The sequence below is a fragment of the Hypanus sabinus genome, chromosome 22, assembly GCF_030144855.1.
Source record: "Hypanus sabinus isolate sHypSab1 chromosome 22, sHypSab1.hap1, whole genome shotgun sequence".
NCBI lineage: Eukaryota > Metazoa > Chordata > Chondrichthyes > Myliobatiformes > Dasyatidae > Hypanus > Hypanus sabinus.
The window spans coordinates 26949924-26966423 of record NC_082727.1 but is presented as its reverse complement, the minus strand read 5'-3'; the positions used below and the strand labels follow the sequence as shown (position 1 = coordinate 26966423).

Below are 16500 nucleotides of genomic sequence, written 5' to 3'. Positions count from 1 at the left end.
TAGCAGGCCAGGCAGCATCTATAAGGAGAAGCACTGTCGACGTTCCGGGCCGAGACCCTTCATCAGGACTGTCCTGACAAAGGGTCTCGGCCCGAAATATCGACAGTGCTTCTCCTTATAGATGCTGCCTGGCCTGTGTGTTCTGCCAGCATTTTGTGTGTGTTGCTTGAAGGTTGTGTAATAGTGTTTTTAACTGAGCATAGATGACCTCAGTGGCTTAGTGAAGCTATTGACTGTCAGGTCCTTTCAACACCCCATTAGTCACAGCTTTAATCCAGGCCAGTATATTACCCCATTCCATGTTCTAAGTTTTAAAAAATAATCTCTGGCATGGTATTTTATTAAATGCCTTTAAAATTTTAAAAACATCTGCTGGTTTCCCCTAATTTACTCTCAAAGTCTTGTCAAACTTTATCATAAATCAGTGTTGGTTATCTCCAGTCCTATTGTTTTCAAATTGCCTAGTTACCATTATCCATCATTTTCCTATGATTAATTTGTTTGCAATTCTCTATTATCTCTTTCCCTCCGCCTATATAATGGAGTTATATTTACTTTCTTCACACCTGCTGCTAGTCAGCTTGAGGTATTTGGAGGTAAGAGGTCAGCAGTGCACTGTTATTCAAATATTTGATTGTTCTTCCATTATGATTTTATTTTCCCTGATCATTGTGAAGTTTGTGCTCTGAATGTAGTAATTCTTGCTTGTATCCCACAGCCATATTAGTTGGAACAGACTTGAGGTAGGAGATCTCCAGGCCATTTAGCCTATCTGTCTCCCATGTTCGCTCTCTAAAAGTTCTGGACCACAGAGCCAGGAGGAAGCTGTTTGGCCCTTATGCACACTCTACCATTCAATTAAATTAGTTTAATTTATCCTCTGGCCACATTAGTCTCCCCTTCAGAGGGATCACCCTGGTAAATTTTTGTTGCACTCAGTTGCAAGTACACTCTTCTATACATAGAAGGCTAAATCTATCTCAGGTTTTTCAGCTGTTACCTCACTAGGGCAGCATATAATTGCAGGAAGATGTCTTTACTCTTACATTCAAATTCCCTTGCAATGAAGACCTTGTATTTTTCTGCTGTACCAACACGTTAATTTGTAGGGATTTTTGCATAAAAGGCATTTGGGACTTTCTGAACACCAGCACTTTATGAACTCTCTCCATAACTCTCTCCATGTACTCCACATTTTTATTTTCGAAGACCTCACATTTTTCCACATTCAGATGCTGATCCACACAGCCCTTTGTTCCATTACATGTATTTTCACCATCAGGCCTATCGATTCAACTCCCACTTAATGCATTAAATCCATATCTTTCTCATTCAAATTCCATTATAAATCTTTAAGTTGTGAAGCATTCTTCAAGATGAATGTTGTAAACTCAACAGAGGGATTTGTGCACTGTTCACTGAGCAAGAATTGAATTTATTTTAAATTAAGATTTTTGTTTTAATTCAGGGTCACTCACCAATTTGGTGTTTGCATTTGGAATCGCAGCGTTTGCTGTCATTGGTTATTTCATCAGGGATTGGCGTGTTCTCACCGCTGCAGCCAATTTCCCTGGAGTTCTGTTTTTCTTCTTTTTCATGTAAGTTGTGATTTAAAGGCTTAAACAGATTTGACAGTAGCTGCTGTTTCATATTTTGAGGAATGTTGATAAATGAGCTTTTTGTGAGTCTTTTGGGGTCACGTATTGTGTTCAGTGCTCCCAGTGTGACCTCCAGTGAGATCTGATGTAGATTGGGAGACCGCTTCACTGAGCACCTATGCTTCGCCCGCCAGAAAAAGCAGGATCGCTCAGTGGCCACCAATTTTAATTCCACTTCCCATTCCCATTCCAATATGTCTATCCATGGTCTCCTCCGCTGTTGTGATGAAACCATGGTCAGGTTGGAGGAACAAAACCTTATATTCCGTTTGGGTAGCCTTCAACCGGATGGTATGATCATCGATTTCTCGAAGTTCTGGTAATGCCCCTCTTTCTCCACCATTCCCCACCCACTTTTCCCTCTCACCTATCTCCTTGCCTGACCATTGCCTCCCTCCTCTCCCTTTTTCTTTCTTCCTCTCCTATCAGACTCCTTCTCCAGTCCAGAAACTCATTCATTGATCAACTTCCCAGCTCTTTATTTCTGAAGGGTCTTGGCTCGAATCGTCGACTGTTTACTCTTTTCCACAGATGCTGCCTGGCCTGCTGAATTCCTCCATCATTTTGTGTGTGTTGTCAAGTATCTTTAAATCTCTACCTTAAATATACCCCATGACCTGGCCTGCACAGCCATTTGTGGCAATTAATTTCACAGGTTCACTGCCCTATGGCTAAAGAAAACTTCCCTCATCTCTGTTCTAAATGGATATCCCTCCATTCTGAGGCTGTGCCCTCTGGTCCTACATTCCGCTACTATAGGAAACATATTCTCCACATCCAGTCTATCTAGGCCTTACAATATTCTGTAGGTTTTAGTGAGATAACCTCTTACTCTTCTAAACTCCAGCGAGTACAAACCCAGGGCCATTAAACGCATCTCATATGTTAACCCTCTCATTGCTGGGATCATTCTTGTGAACTTCTGGAGTCTCTCCAATGCCGGCACATCACTTCCTGGATAAGGGGCCCCAAAACTGCTTACAATACTCCAAGTGTTGTCTGACCAATGCCTCCTAAAGCTTCAGGATTATATTCTTGCTTTTTGTATTCTAGTCATCCTTTTGAAATAAATGCCAACATTGCATTTGCCTTCCTTACTACCAACTCAACCTGCAAGTTAACCTTTAGAGAATCCTGTACAAGGGCTCCCACGTCCCTTTTCACCTAAGATTTTTGATTTTCTTTCCTCATTTAGACAATAGTCCACACCTTTATTCTTTCTATCGTGTGTATGACCAGACACTTCCTACACTATATTCCATCTGGCACTTCTTTGCCCATTCTCCTAATCTGTCTACTATCTTCTGCAGACTCTCTGTTTCCTTAACGCTACCTGCCCCTCCACCTATCTTCATATTGTCTGCAAACTTGACCTCAGAGCTATAAATTCCTTCATCCATATCATTGGCATATAATGTGAAAAGAAGCAGTCCAAATACGGATCCATGCAGAGCACCACTGGCAGTCAACCAGAAGAGGACACTCTTTGATTCCTGCCAGTCAGTCAATCTATCCATGTTAGTATTTTTCCTGTAATACCTGGGGCTCTAATCTTGTTAAGCAGACTCATGTATGGCACCTTGTCAAAGGCCTTCTGAAAATCTAAATAAACATCTGCTGACTCTCCTTTGTCTATCCTGTCTGATATTTCCTCAAAGAATTCCAACAGATTTGTCAGGCAAGATTTCCCCTGCTGAATTCAGCCTATTTGGTCATGTGCCTCTTAATAATAGATTCCAATGTCTTTTCAACCACTGTAGCCAGACTAACTGGCCTATAATTTCCTTTCTACTGCTTCCCTCTCTTCTTTAAGAGTTAGATGACATTTGCAATTTTCTAGTCCCCTGGAACCATTCCAGAATATAGTAAATCTTGAAAGATCATTACTATTGCTTGCATAATCTCTTCAGCTACGTCTTTCAGAATCCTGGTCCAAGTGACCAATCTGTCTTCAGACTTTTCAGTTTCCCAAGCACCTTCTCCTTAGTGATAGCAATGACATTCACTTCTGCCCCTGACACACTCACATTTCTGGCATTCTGCTAGTTGTCTTCCACCATGAAGGCTGATACCAAATGCTTACTAAGTTCATCCGCCATTTCTTTGTCCCCCATTACTACCTCTCCAGAGTCATTTTCCAGCAATCTGATATCCACTCTTGCCTCTCTTTTACACCTTTTATATCTGAAAAAAAAGCTTTTTCTGTTCTCTGTTACGAACCCCGTAACTGGGTCACTTACCAGCAAAGATATAGAGGTCCGTTGAAGTCTGATGGTACTATTTTTTAACAGTATTTATTGGTAAAAATACGCAAAAATGATATCAATGCAAACATACAGATACTACACGTCATCAATACTAAATCTAAAAGTGCGGGTAGAATGATAATCAATAAGAAATAAGCTCTATCGTTGTCTAGGGGATAATGTATTGTCCGATGGAAATATCAAAGTCACTTAGTTCATTCAGGCTGCAGCCTTTGGTTGGAGTCAAGAGAGAGATTTTAGAAACTTGCCAGCTTTTTCCTTTTTATGATGTCGATCCTTCAAGAATTCTGTTTGTGTAGCCAGTCCTTTAGCTAAGCCATTCCGTGGAAGACTCGTCATCCGGGCAAGGATGGACACACACACGAGTCACCACCGGCAGTCGCTATTAAAACGCTGTCACGGGATTTCTAGCATTTCTCCTGGTGCGTCTAAAGGGGTTGTTCCCCAGACCCTCTTTTATCCTTACTCAAGGGGTCTCAGATGTCAATCAGGTTACGATGATGCAATCTCTCAACCAGCCCACTCAGGTCACCCCGAGGGCTTCAACAAATAGCACAGTACTCAATACACAATTCCGTCTCCAAGAGACAATGGCTGTTATCCGTGGCTTTGTCTGGCTGAGGACAGGGCACATTCCAACCTTGAGAATCCTCTCTCATTTCCTGGGTCCCAGACCCGAATTAATAGCAATCTTGCGATTCTCACAAAGGAGGGGGCTACTTTTATACCTCTCTTTTATACTATCGACTAGCTTATTTTCATATCTCTATGACCCTTTTAGCTGCTTTCTTTTGGTTTTTAAAAGCTTCCCATTCCTTTATTTTCCCACTAATTTTTACTAATTTATGCCCTTTCTTTTGTTTTTATTCTGTCTTTAACTTCCCTTGTCAGTCATGGTTGCTTCAACTCTCCTCTTTAGAATACTTCTTCATTTTTGGGATGTAGCTATTCAATTTTGGCCAGCTCCTATCTCATGCCTCTGTAATTCTCTTTACTCCACTGTAGTACTGATGTATCCAATTAGGGTGAATTCTATCATAGTATGATTACTGCCTCCTAAGGGTTCTTTTACCTTAAACTCTCTAATCAAATCTTGGTTATTACATAACATCCAATCCAGAATTGTCATTCCTCTAATGGGCTCAATCACAAGCTGCTTTAAAAAACCATCTCGTAGGCATTTTACAAATTCCTTCTCTTGGGATCTTGCACCACCCTGATTTTCCCCATCTTCTTACGTATTGAACTCCACCATGGATGGTCCCAAGCCTGGCTTTGAAAGGTGATGGGTTGGGCATGAGCATAGCAACCGTATCCTGTAAAAACTCAGTGGTATAGAAACACCAATAGAAGCTCCAAAGATCTCATCCTGGTGGAGGAAGAAGATGAGATACACCTGGGATAACTTGAAAGACTGAACCAGGAGAGATGACTCTGGCAATCTGCTGTTGGTGGTTTATGCCTCAATAGAGGTGATGGGCTTAAGCTAAGCTACCTTCATATTGAAATATCCCATGATTGCCATAACATTACACCCCACCCCACACCAATTCTTTAGCCATGCATCCATCCGATCAATCATCCTATCACCCTCACTGGCATGTGGCACAGGCAGTAATCTGGTGATTACAACCTTTGAGGTCCTACTTGTCAGCTTTCTACCTAACTCCCTGTATTCTCTCTTCAGCACCCCATCTCTTTTCCTACTAATGTGTACCATGATTTCCAGTTGTACACCTTCCCCCTTTAGGATACTGTGGGCCGACCTGAGACATCCCTGGCACCAGGGAGGCAACATACCATCTGGGTGTCTCTTTCACATCCACAGAATCTGCTGTCTGCTCTTCTGATTATGGAATCTCCTGTCAGTGTTGCACTCCCCTTCTCCTCCCTTCCCTTCTGAGCCACGGAGACAGAGTCTATGCCAGAGATCAGGTTGCTGTGGCTTCTCCCAGTAGGTCATTTCACCCCCCCCCCCTCCCCAACAGGATTCAAAGTGTTATACTTATTATTGAGGGGAATGGCCACAGGGGTACTCTGCACTGGCTGCCTACTCCCCTTTCCCTTTCCTGACAGTCACCCAGGTACCTGCCTCCTGAAACTTAGGAGTGACTACTTCCTTGTAGTTCCTCTCCATCACCTCCTCATTTATCCGTATGAGCCAAAGGTCATCCAGCTGCCTCTCCAGTTCCTTAACAGGGTCTCTAAGGAGCTGCAGCTTAGTGCATTTTGTGCAGATGTATCAAGGAAATGAGAGGTCTCCCAAAGTTCTGCATCTTACACAAAGGACATTGTGGATTCCTTTCATGATATCTCCAAGTAATTCCTTATATAGGTAAGGTGCACATAACTGCATGTGATATTCCAAATGTAGTATCAACTAGGCCATTAGCAATTGCAGCAAGTCAGCCTTAGTTTTGTGCTCCAACCCATTTCAACAAAAACTCACACACCTTTTGAATTTTAATTGCTTGCTATGTTCGCTTGTTATTTTCATGCTTCTTGTCAACTGGCACACTAATGTTATTCACCAAAATTTACTTGTTTGAAAAGTATTCTGTGGGGTTGAGAGGCCTAATAAATCAGGAATGATTGAATGGTGGAGCAGACAATGAGCTGAATGGACTTATGGACTTCTGCTCTATATTAAAGCTCACATCATGCTCCATCTGTTGCCATCTTTCCAACTCGCTAAGTCTGCCGATATCTCTTTGCAGCCTTTTTGCAGTCTTTCATGTAACTCATTTACGGTTTTGCATCATCTGGATATTTTTCAATCTAAAAAGCAAATACTTAGGTCCTACATCCTATCCTCTTTGTCTCGATAGACACATGCCACTGGTGATTGCATTTATAATAACATTGCATCGAGGACTTCTGAAAAGATCTTCAGCGTCTCTCATGTGTCCATCTGAGCTATTTATCAGGAGTGCTGTGTACACAGGGCCCTTAGCATTGTCAGTGATCCCTCCCATCTGTCCAACAATCTCATTGACCCCCTAACCATCATACTGTAGCATTAGGACAGGGACTGTTAAGACAGGAAACAACTTCTCCCAGCATGAGACTGCTAAACTTCCTGCCACCACCTTGGTCTCCTGAAACACCCAAGCTTTATATTGTTTATTTTTTTAACTAGCACCTTATTATTTGTTAATTTATTATGGTAATATTACTTGATGTGCTGTATGTAAGTTGTACGTACTATGTTGTGCACCTTGGTTTGGGGGTGCATTGTTCTGTTTGGTGATGTGCAATTATGCTATTGAATGACAAACATGAACTTGATTAGACAATCAAGTAATTGACCACTGTTTACCATAAGTTATTAAATCAACAGTTTGCATTTATACAGAATTTCAAATGTAGTAAACAATCTCAAGTATTTCATGCAAATGTTGTTAAAGGTAGTTGACATGCACACATTGTGTTGAAAGCTGAAGTGTGTTTTACCTTTTGATTTGGAGATACAGTGCTTCTGGTCCAATCAGGCCACGCTGACCAATTACACCCAGGTGATCAGTTAACCTACCTACCCGCACATCTTTGGAATGTAGGTAGAAACCGAAGCCTTCAGTGGAAACCCATGTGGTTATGGGGAGAACACTTAAAACTCCTAAAGCACTGCAGCGGGAATTGAACCCAGGTCGCTAGTGCTGTAATAACATTATGGTAAATACCACAGTAGCATAGTGCCCAGATTGGAGCACTGTTTTATAATTCACTACTAGGGTAAATGTGTTGAAGTTCAAAATCACAAAGAAAACTCACATAAGCAGCCTCAGAATAAATCAAACCAAAACACGTGACTTTGGGGGGGGTGGGGGAGATGGTGTGCTGAGTTTAATTCTGAGCAGGAGGAACTAAATTAAGACAAGCACGTTTGAAGCCCTTTTTTCATAGTAATATTTTATAGTAGCAAACATCATTCATTTCATCTTTGACCATTTTAGGAATCTTCCTTCTGTTCAATCTCTTTTTCTTTTACAAAGTAAAGACTATAAAACCCTGATGAGATTCCACCTGAATTGCTCTGTTTGGTTTAGATTACCAGACTTAAGTGAAAACATATTGGCCACAGAGGAAATACAGTGAGGTATCACCAGAAAGAAATAAGCTTAGTTTATGGGAAGAGGTTAATATTACTCCTCTGGAGGATGAAGATCAGATTGAAGTGATGAGGGTATTCAAGAGTTTTATAGGATAGGAGGTTAGTTCCCTTGGAAATAGAATTAGGGATGATGTCCAGAAAAAGCTTTTCTGCTAAAGATATGGAAGTTGCTTACAGGCCATGCAGACTATAAACAGCAACAAAGACTAGCCTAGCCAACTGTTTGTTGCATCTACAAATAATGTAATATATAATAGCACTGATTAACATCGCCATAACTTAATGCTCTTGTATGTGTTTTCTATCCATAGAAAACAATTTAGTATTGGTTTTAAACTGTTAGCATTGGCAATGATCCCTTCCATCCATCCACCAATCTCTTTGACCCCTTACCATTGGGTAGGAGGTACTGTAGCATTAGGACAAGAACTGTTACCCTAGGCCGTAAGACTACTGAACTCCCTGCCACCACCCAGGCCTCATCATGATGAAGTGCCAGTAACATTATACTGTTTACCTTTTAACAATATGACTTTGTCAGTTATTCGTGACAATAACGTGAACTTTAACTTGAATTATCACTAAAAAAAATGCTGAAATCTCAAACGGGTAAGGGTTGAGCAGGCAGTGAATAGGGTAGAAACTGGGCAGTTCCATTAAGTAATTCATAACTCACTTGTATGAGTTGAAATTAATGGTGTCAATTTTCTGACAGAACAATTCCAGAGTCACCACGGTGGTTGTACTCTCAGGGGAGGACTGAGGAAGCAGAGGAGGTATTGCAAAGTATTGCATACAGGAATGGCAATGAGAAGATTTTCATTCAGCTAAAACCCTGTACAGGAGCCAAGAAAGTTGGTCAACCTGCTCATGGATTTATGGAGCTGGTGAGACATCCTGTATTACGCTGGAGAAGTGTCATCTTGATGTATGTATGGTAAGTGGCCATAAAAAGAATATTGTGCAGAGACTTGCAGATAATTGTGTAGTCAGCTGGATCTGAAGCATGTCTTAAAGGCTTGAAGTGCCAATGTTTCATGATCTACTGCTTGCAGATCATCAGACCACAGCTCACTTTGTATATTAGTAAAAATAAAGAGGAAATGAGGTTGCACTGAATCTAGGTAATCTCTTACTGAATGCAAAATGAGATCTCACCTCTTACTTCGTTCCAAACTAAATCCAGTATGTCTTGTAAGTATGTTGCACCACACAATACTGAACCACTGTAATAATAGAGAAAAAAAAATCACATTTTGTTAATCCATTCTGTCACAAAGTCTCTTTTCCTGTGGAATTTTAGGCTGTTTGGTGCCTCTTCTGTCCCCATATTTCACCACTTCTTTTGCTTGTTTGGGTAGGGTGAAAGCAAAACGTTGACAGTAGTGTGTTTAAAGAGAGCCTTTCATCACATCACACACCACTCCCCCCATTTCCATCCCCTCCCCACATATTACTGACCTCTTCCCCTGACACCTTTTTGGTATTCCACCCACCTCCCTTCCTTGCTTCTGCCCTTTCATAGCCACCACCCTACCTGGCATTTATGCTGGAGCCTCTTTTGTTTCCTCCCACACACTTCCATCCAGCTTTCCTTTTGCTCCACAACTTTCCTGTCCCTCACTTGCCCATACCTTTCCAATTCCAGAACTTCCACATTTCTCTATCCCTTACTTTACAAGTTCCTGCCCATCCTTACACCCCCCACCCTCCTTCAAAACCTTCCTCTTTCCTCCCCTAAACACCTGGTCATTTCTCACCTTCTCCCTCCTGTTCCCCCCTTGCTTCACCATTTGTGCCCTGCCCTGGGACTGCTGCCATCTTCTCACCTCTCCTGATAGAATACAAGTCAGGTTTCACTTTGTCTCTGAATTGTTTCTTCCCTCTTCCCCTCTGAGTAAGACGGTTTCCTCTCTCTCCCTGTTCCCCCGCTCAATCCTCTACTCAGAGTTGTACAGCATGGAAACAGGCCCTTTAGTCTGACTCACTGAGATGCCTGTTAATGGTAATCCTATTTCCTGCACGTAACCTGTATCCCTTTATTTCTTTGCTATCCATGTACCAATCTGAAAGTTTTTAAATGTTGTTGTTGTATTAGCCTCCACAAGCTCTGGCAGCTTGTTCCATCTACCAACCACTCTGTGTGCATCTTCTAGATTTAGAGTCACTTAGCTTTGACTATAACTATCTATCTCTGGCCCTCATAATATTATAAACCTCTAAGGTCATCCCTCAGCTGCTTGCAGTCCAGTGAGAGCAATCCTAGGCAAATCATCCTGGCGAATCTCTTCTGCACTCTTTTCTAGTGCAGCCACATGCTTTCTGTAGAACTGCATACAATACACCAAGTGCAGCCTAACCAGTGTATAAATGCAACATGATATACTCGCCCTTGTACTCATTGCTCCTTTCTATGAATCTAAGCACCTTCACTACGCTTTCCACCTGAGTCGCCATTTTCAGGGAGTTGTGATCATATGTTTCAAGATCCCTCTGTATGTCAGTGTTTCTAAGGACCCTGCAGTGTCTAGTCAGCCTCTGCATTATATCCTCTGTCAGCTCTGCTGTGTCCAGTCAGATGACTGGGTTCATTAGATGACCTCACACTTTACCTGGATTCTGGCCCTCTCCATTAAACATTCCAGCTGACATATGCCCTTTTGTTTCCTTAGGCAACCATCTGATTTTCTACAACTCCATCAATCTTGGTGTCATCAGCAAGCTTATGTACCAGATCACAAACACGGTTGTCCAAGTCATTTACATATTTTGCAAAAAATAAAAGTCCAAACACCAACCCCTTTGGGATCCCATTGGTTACAAGCTTCCAGTCAGAAATTTAGTCTTTTTCTGTCTGCTATCGCCAAGCCAGTTTTGGATCTTGTTTCGCAAAACACCTTGGATGCCAGGCGCCTTAACTTTCTGATCAGGCTACTATGTGAGACATTGCCAAAGTTCATGTTACTGCCTCAATTTTCTTCAAACCTTCTGAACCTTTTGCCTTTCCTATTCTCTTCTCTTCCTCTGCCCTTCACTCCAGAACCCACTTGACTGTCTGAACCCCAGCCTTTTCCAGAATCAGAGCATTGCCCTCTCTAACATCCTTTTCCCCATTCCTTTTGCCCTTTTATCAGTCTGCATTCCCTCTCACTTATTGTAGTATGTGTTCGAAGCTTGTTGGTACATCTGTTCATCATCTGTTCATTCCAGGTACGTTTGCAGTCTTGTATATTACGGCTTGACATTGAATGCCGGCGAGCTGAAAGGCAACCGCTACTTGAACATCGCCATGTATGGTCTTGTGGAATTGCCAGCATTCCCCTTGTGCCTTTACTTCATTGATAAATCCTGGTAAGAGTCAAACTATCCACCTGGAATGAATAAGTGTGGCTTCTGATTTAACAACAGAGCAGCCTGAGCAGATGTCAGTTGTTTTTTGTTCTCCAGATAGGGGAAAGAAAGGCCCATTGTACCTGTACTGCCCTGTTTCTCATTGGGTTGGGTTATGGCATGCTGCAAATCACAGTGATAAGATTATACTTGTTTTTGAGGGGAGTTTGTTCGGGACTTGTCTTATAAACTCCTTCATACATTATGCATATGGTAGCCTTGTGGATAGGTTGCTGGATCTATATCAAAAGATCTGGACTTCTGATCCAGAGACATTAATCTACCTCAAAATTCTGGGAATTTGAAACAATTAAATACATTTTAATAAAAATCGACACTATTAGCGGTGACATGAAACTACCAGATTGAGACAAAAACCCATTTGTTCTTTGACATCCCACCTCTGAGTTCAAGAGTTGCAGCGTTTACAGCTATGTGCGCAGTGGCCACTTTATTAGGTACAGCAATGGAACCTGGTGTGCTTCAAGGTTTCATCCACTTCACGATTCAGTGTGTTGTATGCTGAGAGATGGTTTTCTGCTCAATACTATTTTAAGCTGTGGTTATTTGAGTTACTCTCAACTTCCTGTCATCTTGAACCAGTCTCCACTGACCTTTTTCATTAACAAGATGTTTTTACCCACAGAACTGCTGCTCACTGGATACTTTTTTGTTTGTCACACCATTCTCTGTAAACTGAGACTGTTGTGCATGAAAATCCAAGGACATCAGCAGTTTCTGAGATACTTAAACCACCTCATCTAGCACTAACAATCATTCCATGGTCAAAGTCACTTTGATCACATTTCTTCCCCTTTTGAACAACTGAATCTGTTGACCATGTCTGCATGCTTTTATGCACTGAGTTGCTACCACTTGATTGGCTGATTAGATATTTGCAATAATGAGGTGTACAGGTGTACCTAATAAAGTGGCCATTTTGTGTACAAGGTTTGAGTTAGACCTCACTTGGAACAATGTGTGCAGTTCTGGTCATCTGTGGATAAGAAATTTCATTAAGCTGTAGAGTGCAGAAAAGATTATTGTTGATCCTGCCTACATTGGAGGGAGACTGAATAGATTGGGATATTTTTCCCTGAAGAATACAAGACTGAGAGGTAACCTACAGAGGTTCATAATATCATAAGGAGCACAGATAAGGTGAATGGTCATGGTCTTTTTCCCAGGTTAGGGGACTCCAAAACTAGATGGCAGACATTTAAGATAATAAAGGTTTAAGATTGATCTGAGGGGCAGTTTTTTCACACACGGGGTGGTGAGTATATGGAACGAGTTCCCAGAGGAAGTGGCAGAGAATGGTACAATTAAAGCATTTCAAAGACATTAAGTCAGATCATGAAATGGAAAGGCTTAGAGGATATGGGCCAAACAAATGGAAAAAGACAAGCTTATGTAGACAAGTTGGTCATCGTGGAGGGCAGGTTTCCATACTGTATACCTCTGACTGACATCTTTCAGGTAGGCATTCTGCCACCCTTGCCCAAGTTGACCCACGTGACCAGGTTCTCCATGTGTGTTACTCTTAACCAGACTAAATGACATACAGGCCACTCAGCTGTTTTGTTGGTGAAATTCCACTCTTTGAACAAGTAGGGGGGAGAAAAGCAACATGTATCTTTTGTCTGTTCTTAATTTCCACATAACCATGCTATTTAAACACGTTAAGTGGAAGTTTAATTCTCAGTGCTCAAGTTAATAGATTTACCCAAACACATAGTACTATTTTATTCCAGAATCATACTTCAAATCTCATTGGGATCTGTGCTGCAATGTCTGACACTTTCTCTGCCTCAGAGATGCTCCTTGTGATTTCAGTCATCGCACAATGCTGTTTTCCAGAGCTGTGGAATTAGAACTCACTGATCCAGAGAATGATTGCCATTTGTCAGTCTCTGAAATACAGGTCTGCGACCCACATGTGCTCTCCATTAGAATGCCATTTAAAGGGGAAGCTTCTAACACTGGAGACATCAGAGAGCTGCTCCAAACCCCACTGGAGGATCTGTGCAGCATGTCACAATGTATTGCAAGAGAGAGATCACTGATCTGTACAAGGGAAATCAGCTTCACACACTTTGATGTGCATGTAAATCTAGTAATATTACTAATCTGTTAATTTTCAGGCTGCACACAAATAGCCAGCTATGAATAAAAAGGGCTCTAATTCTCCCAAGGTTCAAGTGGTCACTAATTAAAAGAGAATTACTATGTTGCCTTCTGGAAACTCATTCTGCAACTTCATTCTAATGAGTTTGTTTAGCCATCTTGGGATTAATGAGGGATAGTCAGCATAGGTTCATTAGAAGGAGATCATGTCTAATCAATTGAATTTAATTTTTGAAAAAGATACTAAAGTGTGTTAATGAGGGCATTGTGGTTAATTTAGTCTATCTGGACTTTAGTAAGGCTTTTGACAAGGTCCCACATGGGAAACTGGTCTAAAAAGTTTGAGCTTGTGGGACTGGTGGCAAATTGGAACCAACACTTTGTTAAATGGAGGCAGAGGGTGATGGTGCAGTGTTACACTTGTGAGTAGGATCCTGTGACTGGTGGTGTACTTTGGTACTGGGGCTTCTGCTGTTTTGTTATGTACATTAAAGATTGGGATGTGGCTGATGGAGCTATGACAAGTAAGTTCACAGATGACATGAAGGTGGTTGATGTTAATAATAGTGTGTAGTCTTAGGTGACAGGAGTGTATTGATCAGTTGATGAGATGCACAGAGCAATAGGGAGGATCTAACCTGGTCCCAACGTATCGATGTAAAGAAGGCAAGACAGTGGGTATACTTCATTAGGAGTTTGAAGAGATTTGGCATGTCAACAAATACATTAAAAGACTTTTATAGATGTACCTGGAGAGCATTCTGACAATCTGCATTACTGTCTGGTACAGTGGGGAGGGGAGGCTACTGCACAGGACTGAAGGAAGCTGCAGAAGGTCATAAATTTAGTTGGCTTCATCTTGGTTACTAGCCTACAAAGTACCCAGGACATATTCAAGGAGTGGTGTCTCAGAAAGGCAGCATCCATTATTAAGGACCTCCAGCACCCAGGGCATGCCCTTTTATAACCGTATAACAATTACACCATGGAAATAGACCATCTCGGCCCTTCTAGTCCATGCCAAATGCTTACTCTCACCTAGTCCCACCGTCCTGCACTCAGCCCATAACCCTCCATTCCTTTCCTGTCCAAATAACTATCCAATTTTTTTTTAAATGACAAAATTGAACCTGCCTCTACCACTTCTACTGGAAGCTCGTTCCACACAGCTACCACTCTCTGAGTAAAGAAATTCCCCCTCGTGTTACCCCTAAACTTTTGCCCCCTAACTCTCAACTCATGTCCTCTTGTTTGAATCTCCCCTACTCTCAATGGAAAAAGCCCATCCACGTCAACTCTATCTATCCCCCTCATAATTTTAAATACTTCTATCAAGTCCCCCCTCAACCTTCTATGCTGCAAAGAATAAAGACCTAACTTGTTCAACCTTTCTCTGTAACTTAGGTGCTGGAACCCAGGTAACATTCTAGTAAATCTCTTCTGTATTCTCTCTATTTTGTTGACATCTTTCCTATAATTCGGTGACCAGAACTGTACACAATACTCCAAATTTGGCCTCACCAATGCCTTGTACAATTTTAACATTACATCCCGACTCCTATACTCAATGCACTCATTTATAAAGGCCAGCATACCAAAAGCTTTCTTCACTACCCTACCCATCTGAGATTCCACCTTCAGGGAACTATGCACCATTATTCCTAGATCACTCTGTTCTACTGTATTCCTCAGTGCCCTACCATTTATCATGTATGTCTTATTTTGATTAGTCCTACCAAAATGTAGCACCTCACACTTATCAGCATTAAACTCCATCTGCCATCTTTCAGCCCACTCTTCTAACTGGACTAAATCTCTCTGCAAGCTTTGAAAACCTACTTCATTATCTACAACGCCACCTATCTTAGTATCATCTGAATACTTACTAATCCAATTTACCACCCCATCATCCAGACCATTAATGTATATGACAAACGACATTGGACCCAGTACAGATCCCTGAGGCACACCACTAGTCACCGGCCTCCAACCTGACAAACAGTTATCCACCACTACTCTCTGGCATCTCCCATCCAGCCATTGTTGAATCCATTTTTCAAGTCAGTATTAATACTTAATGATTGAACCTACCTAAATAACCTTCTGTGTGGAACCTTGTCAAAGGCCTTATTTGTCCATATAGACAACATCCACTGCTTTACCCTCGTCAACTTTCCTCGTAACCTCTTCAAAAAATTCAATAAGATTTGTCAAACATGACCTTCCACGCACAAATCCATGTTGACTGTTCCTAATCAGACCCTGTCAATCCAGATAATTATATATACTATCTCTAAGAATACTTTCCATTAATTTACTCTCCACTGACGTCAAACCGATAGGCCAGTAATTGCTGGGTTTACTCTTAGAACCTTTTTTAAACAATGGAACTGCATGAGCAATGCACCAATCCTCCAGCACCATCCCCGTTTCTAATGATATTTGAAATATTTCTGTCAGAGCCCCTGCTATTTCTACACTAACTTCCCTCAAGGTCCTAGGGAATATCCTGTCAGGACCCGGAGATTTATCCACTTTTATATTCTTTAAAAGCGCCAGTACTTCATCTTCTTTAATCATCGTAGTTTCCATAACTACCCTACTTGTTTCCCTGACCTTACACAATTCAATATCCTTCTCCTTAGTGAATACCGAAGAAAAGAAATTGTTCAAAATCTCCCCCATCTCTTTTGGCTCCACACATAGCTTTCCACTCTGAAATTTTATCCCTCACTAACCTTTTAATATAACTGTAGAAACCCTTTGGATTTATTTTCACCTTACTTGCCAAAGCAACCGTGTATCTTTTAGCTTTTCTAATTTCTTTCTTAAGATTCTTTTAACATTCTTTATATTTCTTGAGCACCTCATTTACTCCATGCTGCCTATATTTATTGTAGATTTCTTTCTTTTTCCGAACCAAGTTTCCAATATCCCTTGAAAAACC

General features: G+C 41.4%; 1 protein-coding gene across 5 annotated transcripts in view; it reads left to right on the top strand.

The window, feature by feature from the left end:
• The window catches only part of slc22a15 (solute carrier family 22 member 15), a 51276-nt gene that overhangs the window by 13204 nt on the left and 21572 nt on the right, over window positions 1-16500 (top strand). For all 5 annotated transcript variants that reach the window (XR_009507425.1, XR_009507423.1, XR_009507424.1 and 2 more), the window contains exons 5-7: window positions 1469-1598; window positions 8752-8973; window positions 11247-11387. Coding sequence is in view for 2 of the 5 variants with exons in the window: in XM_059947345.1 (XP_059803328.1) it covers window positions 1469-1598; window positions 8752-8973; window positions 11247-11387 (493 nt within the window). In the remaining 3 variants the exon portion in view is untranslated. The remainder of the gene's footprint in view (window positions 1-1468; window positions 1599-8751; window positions 8974-11246; window positions 11388-16500) is intronic.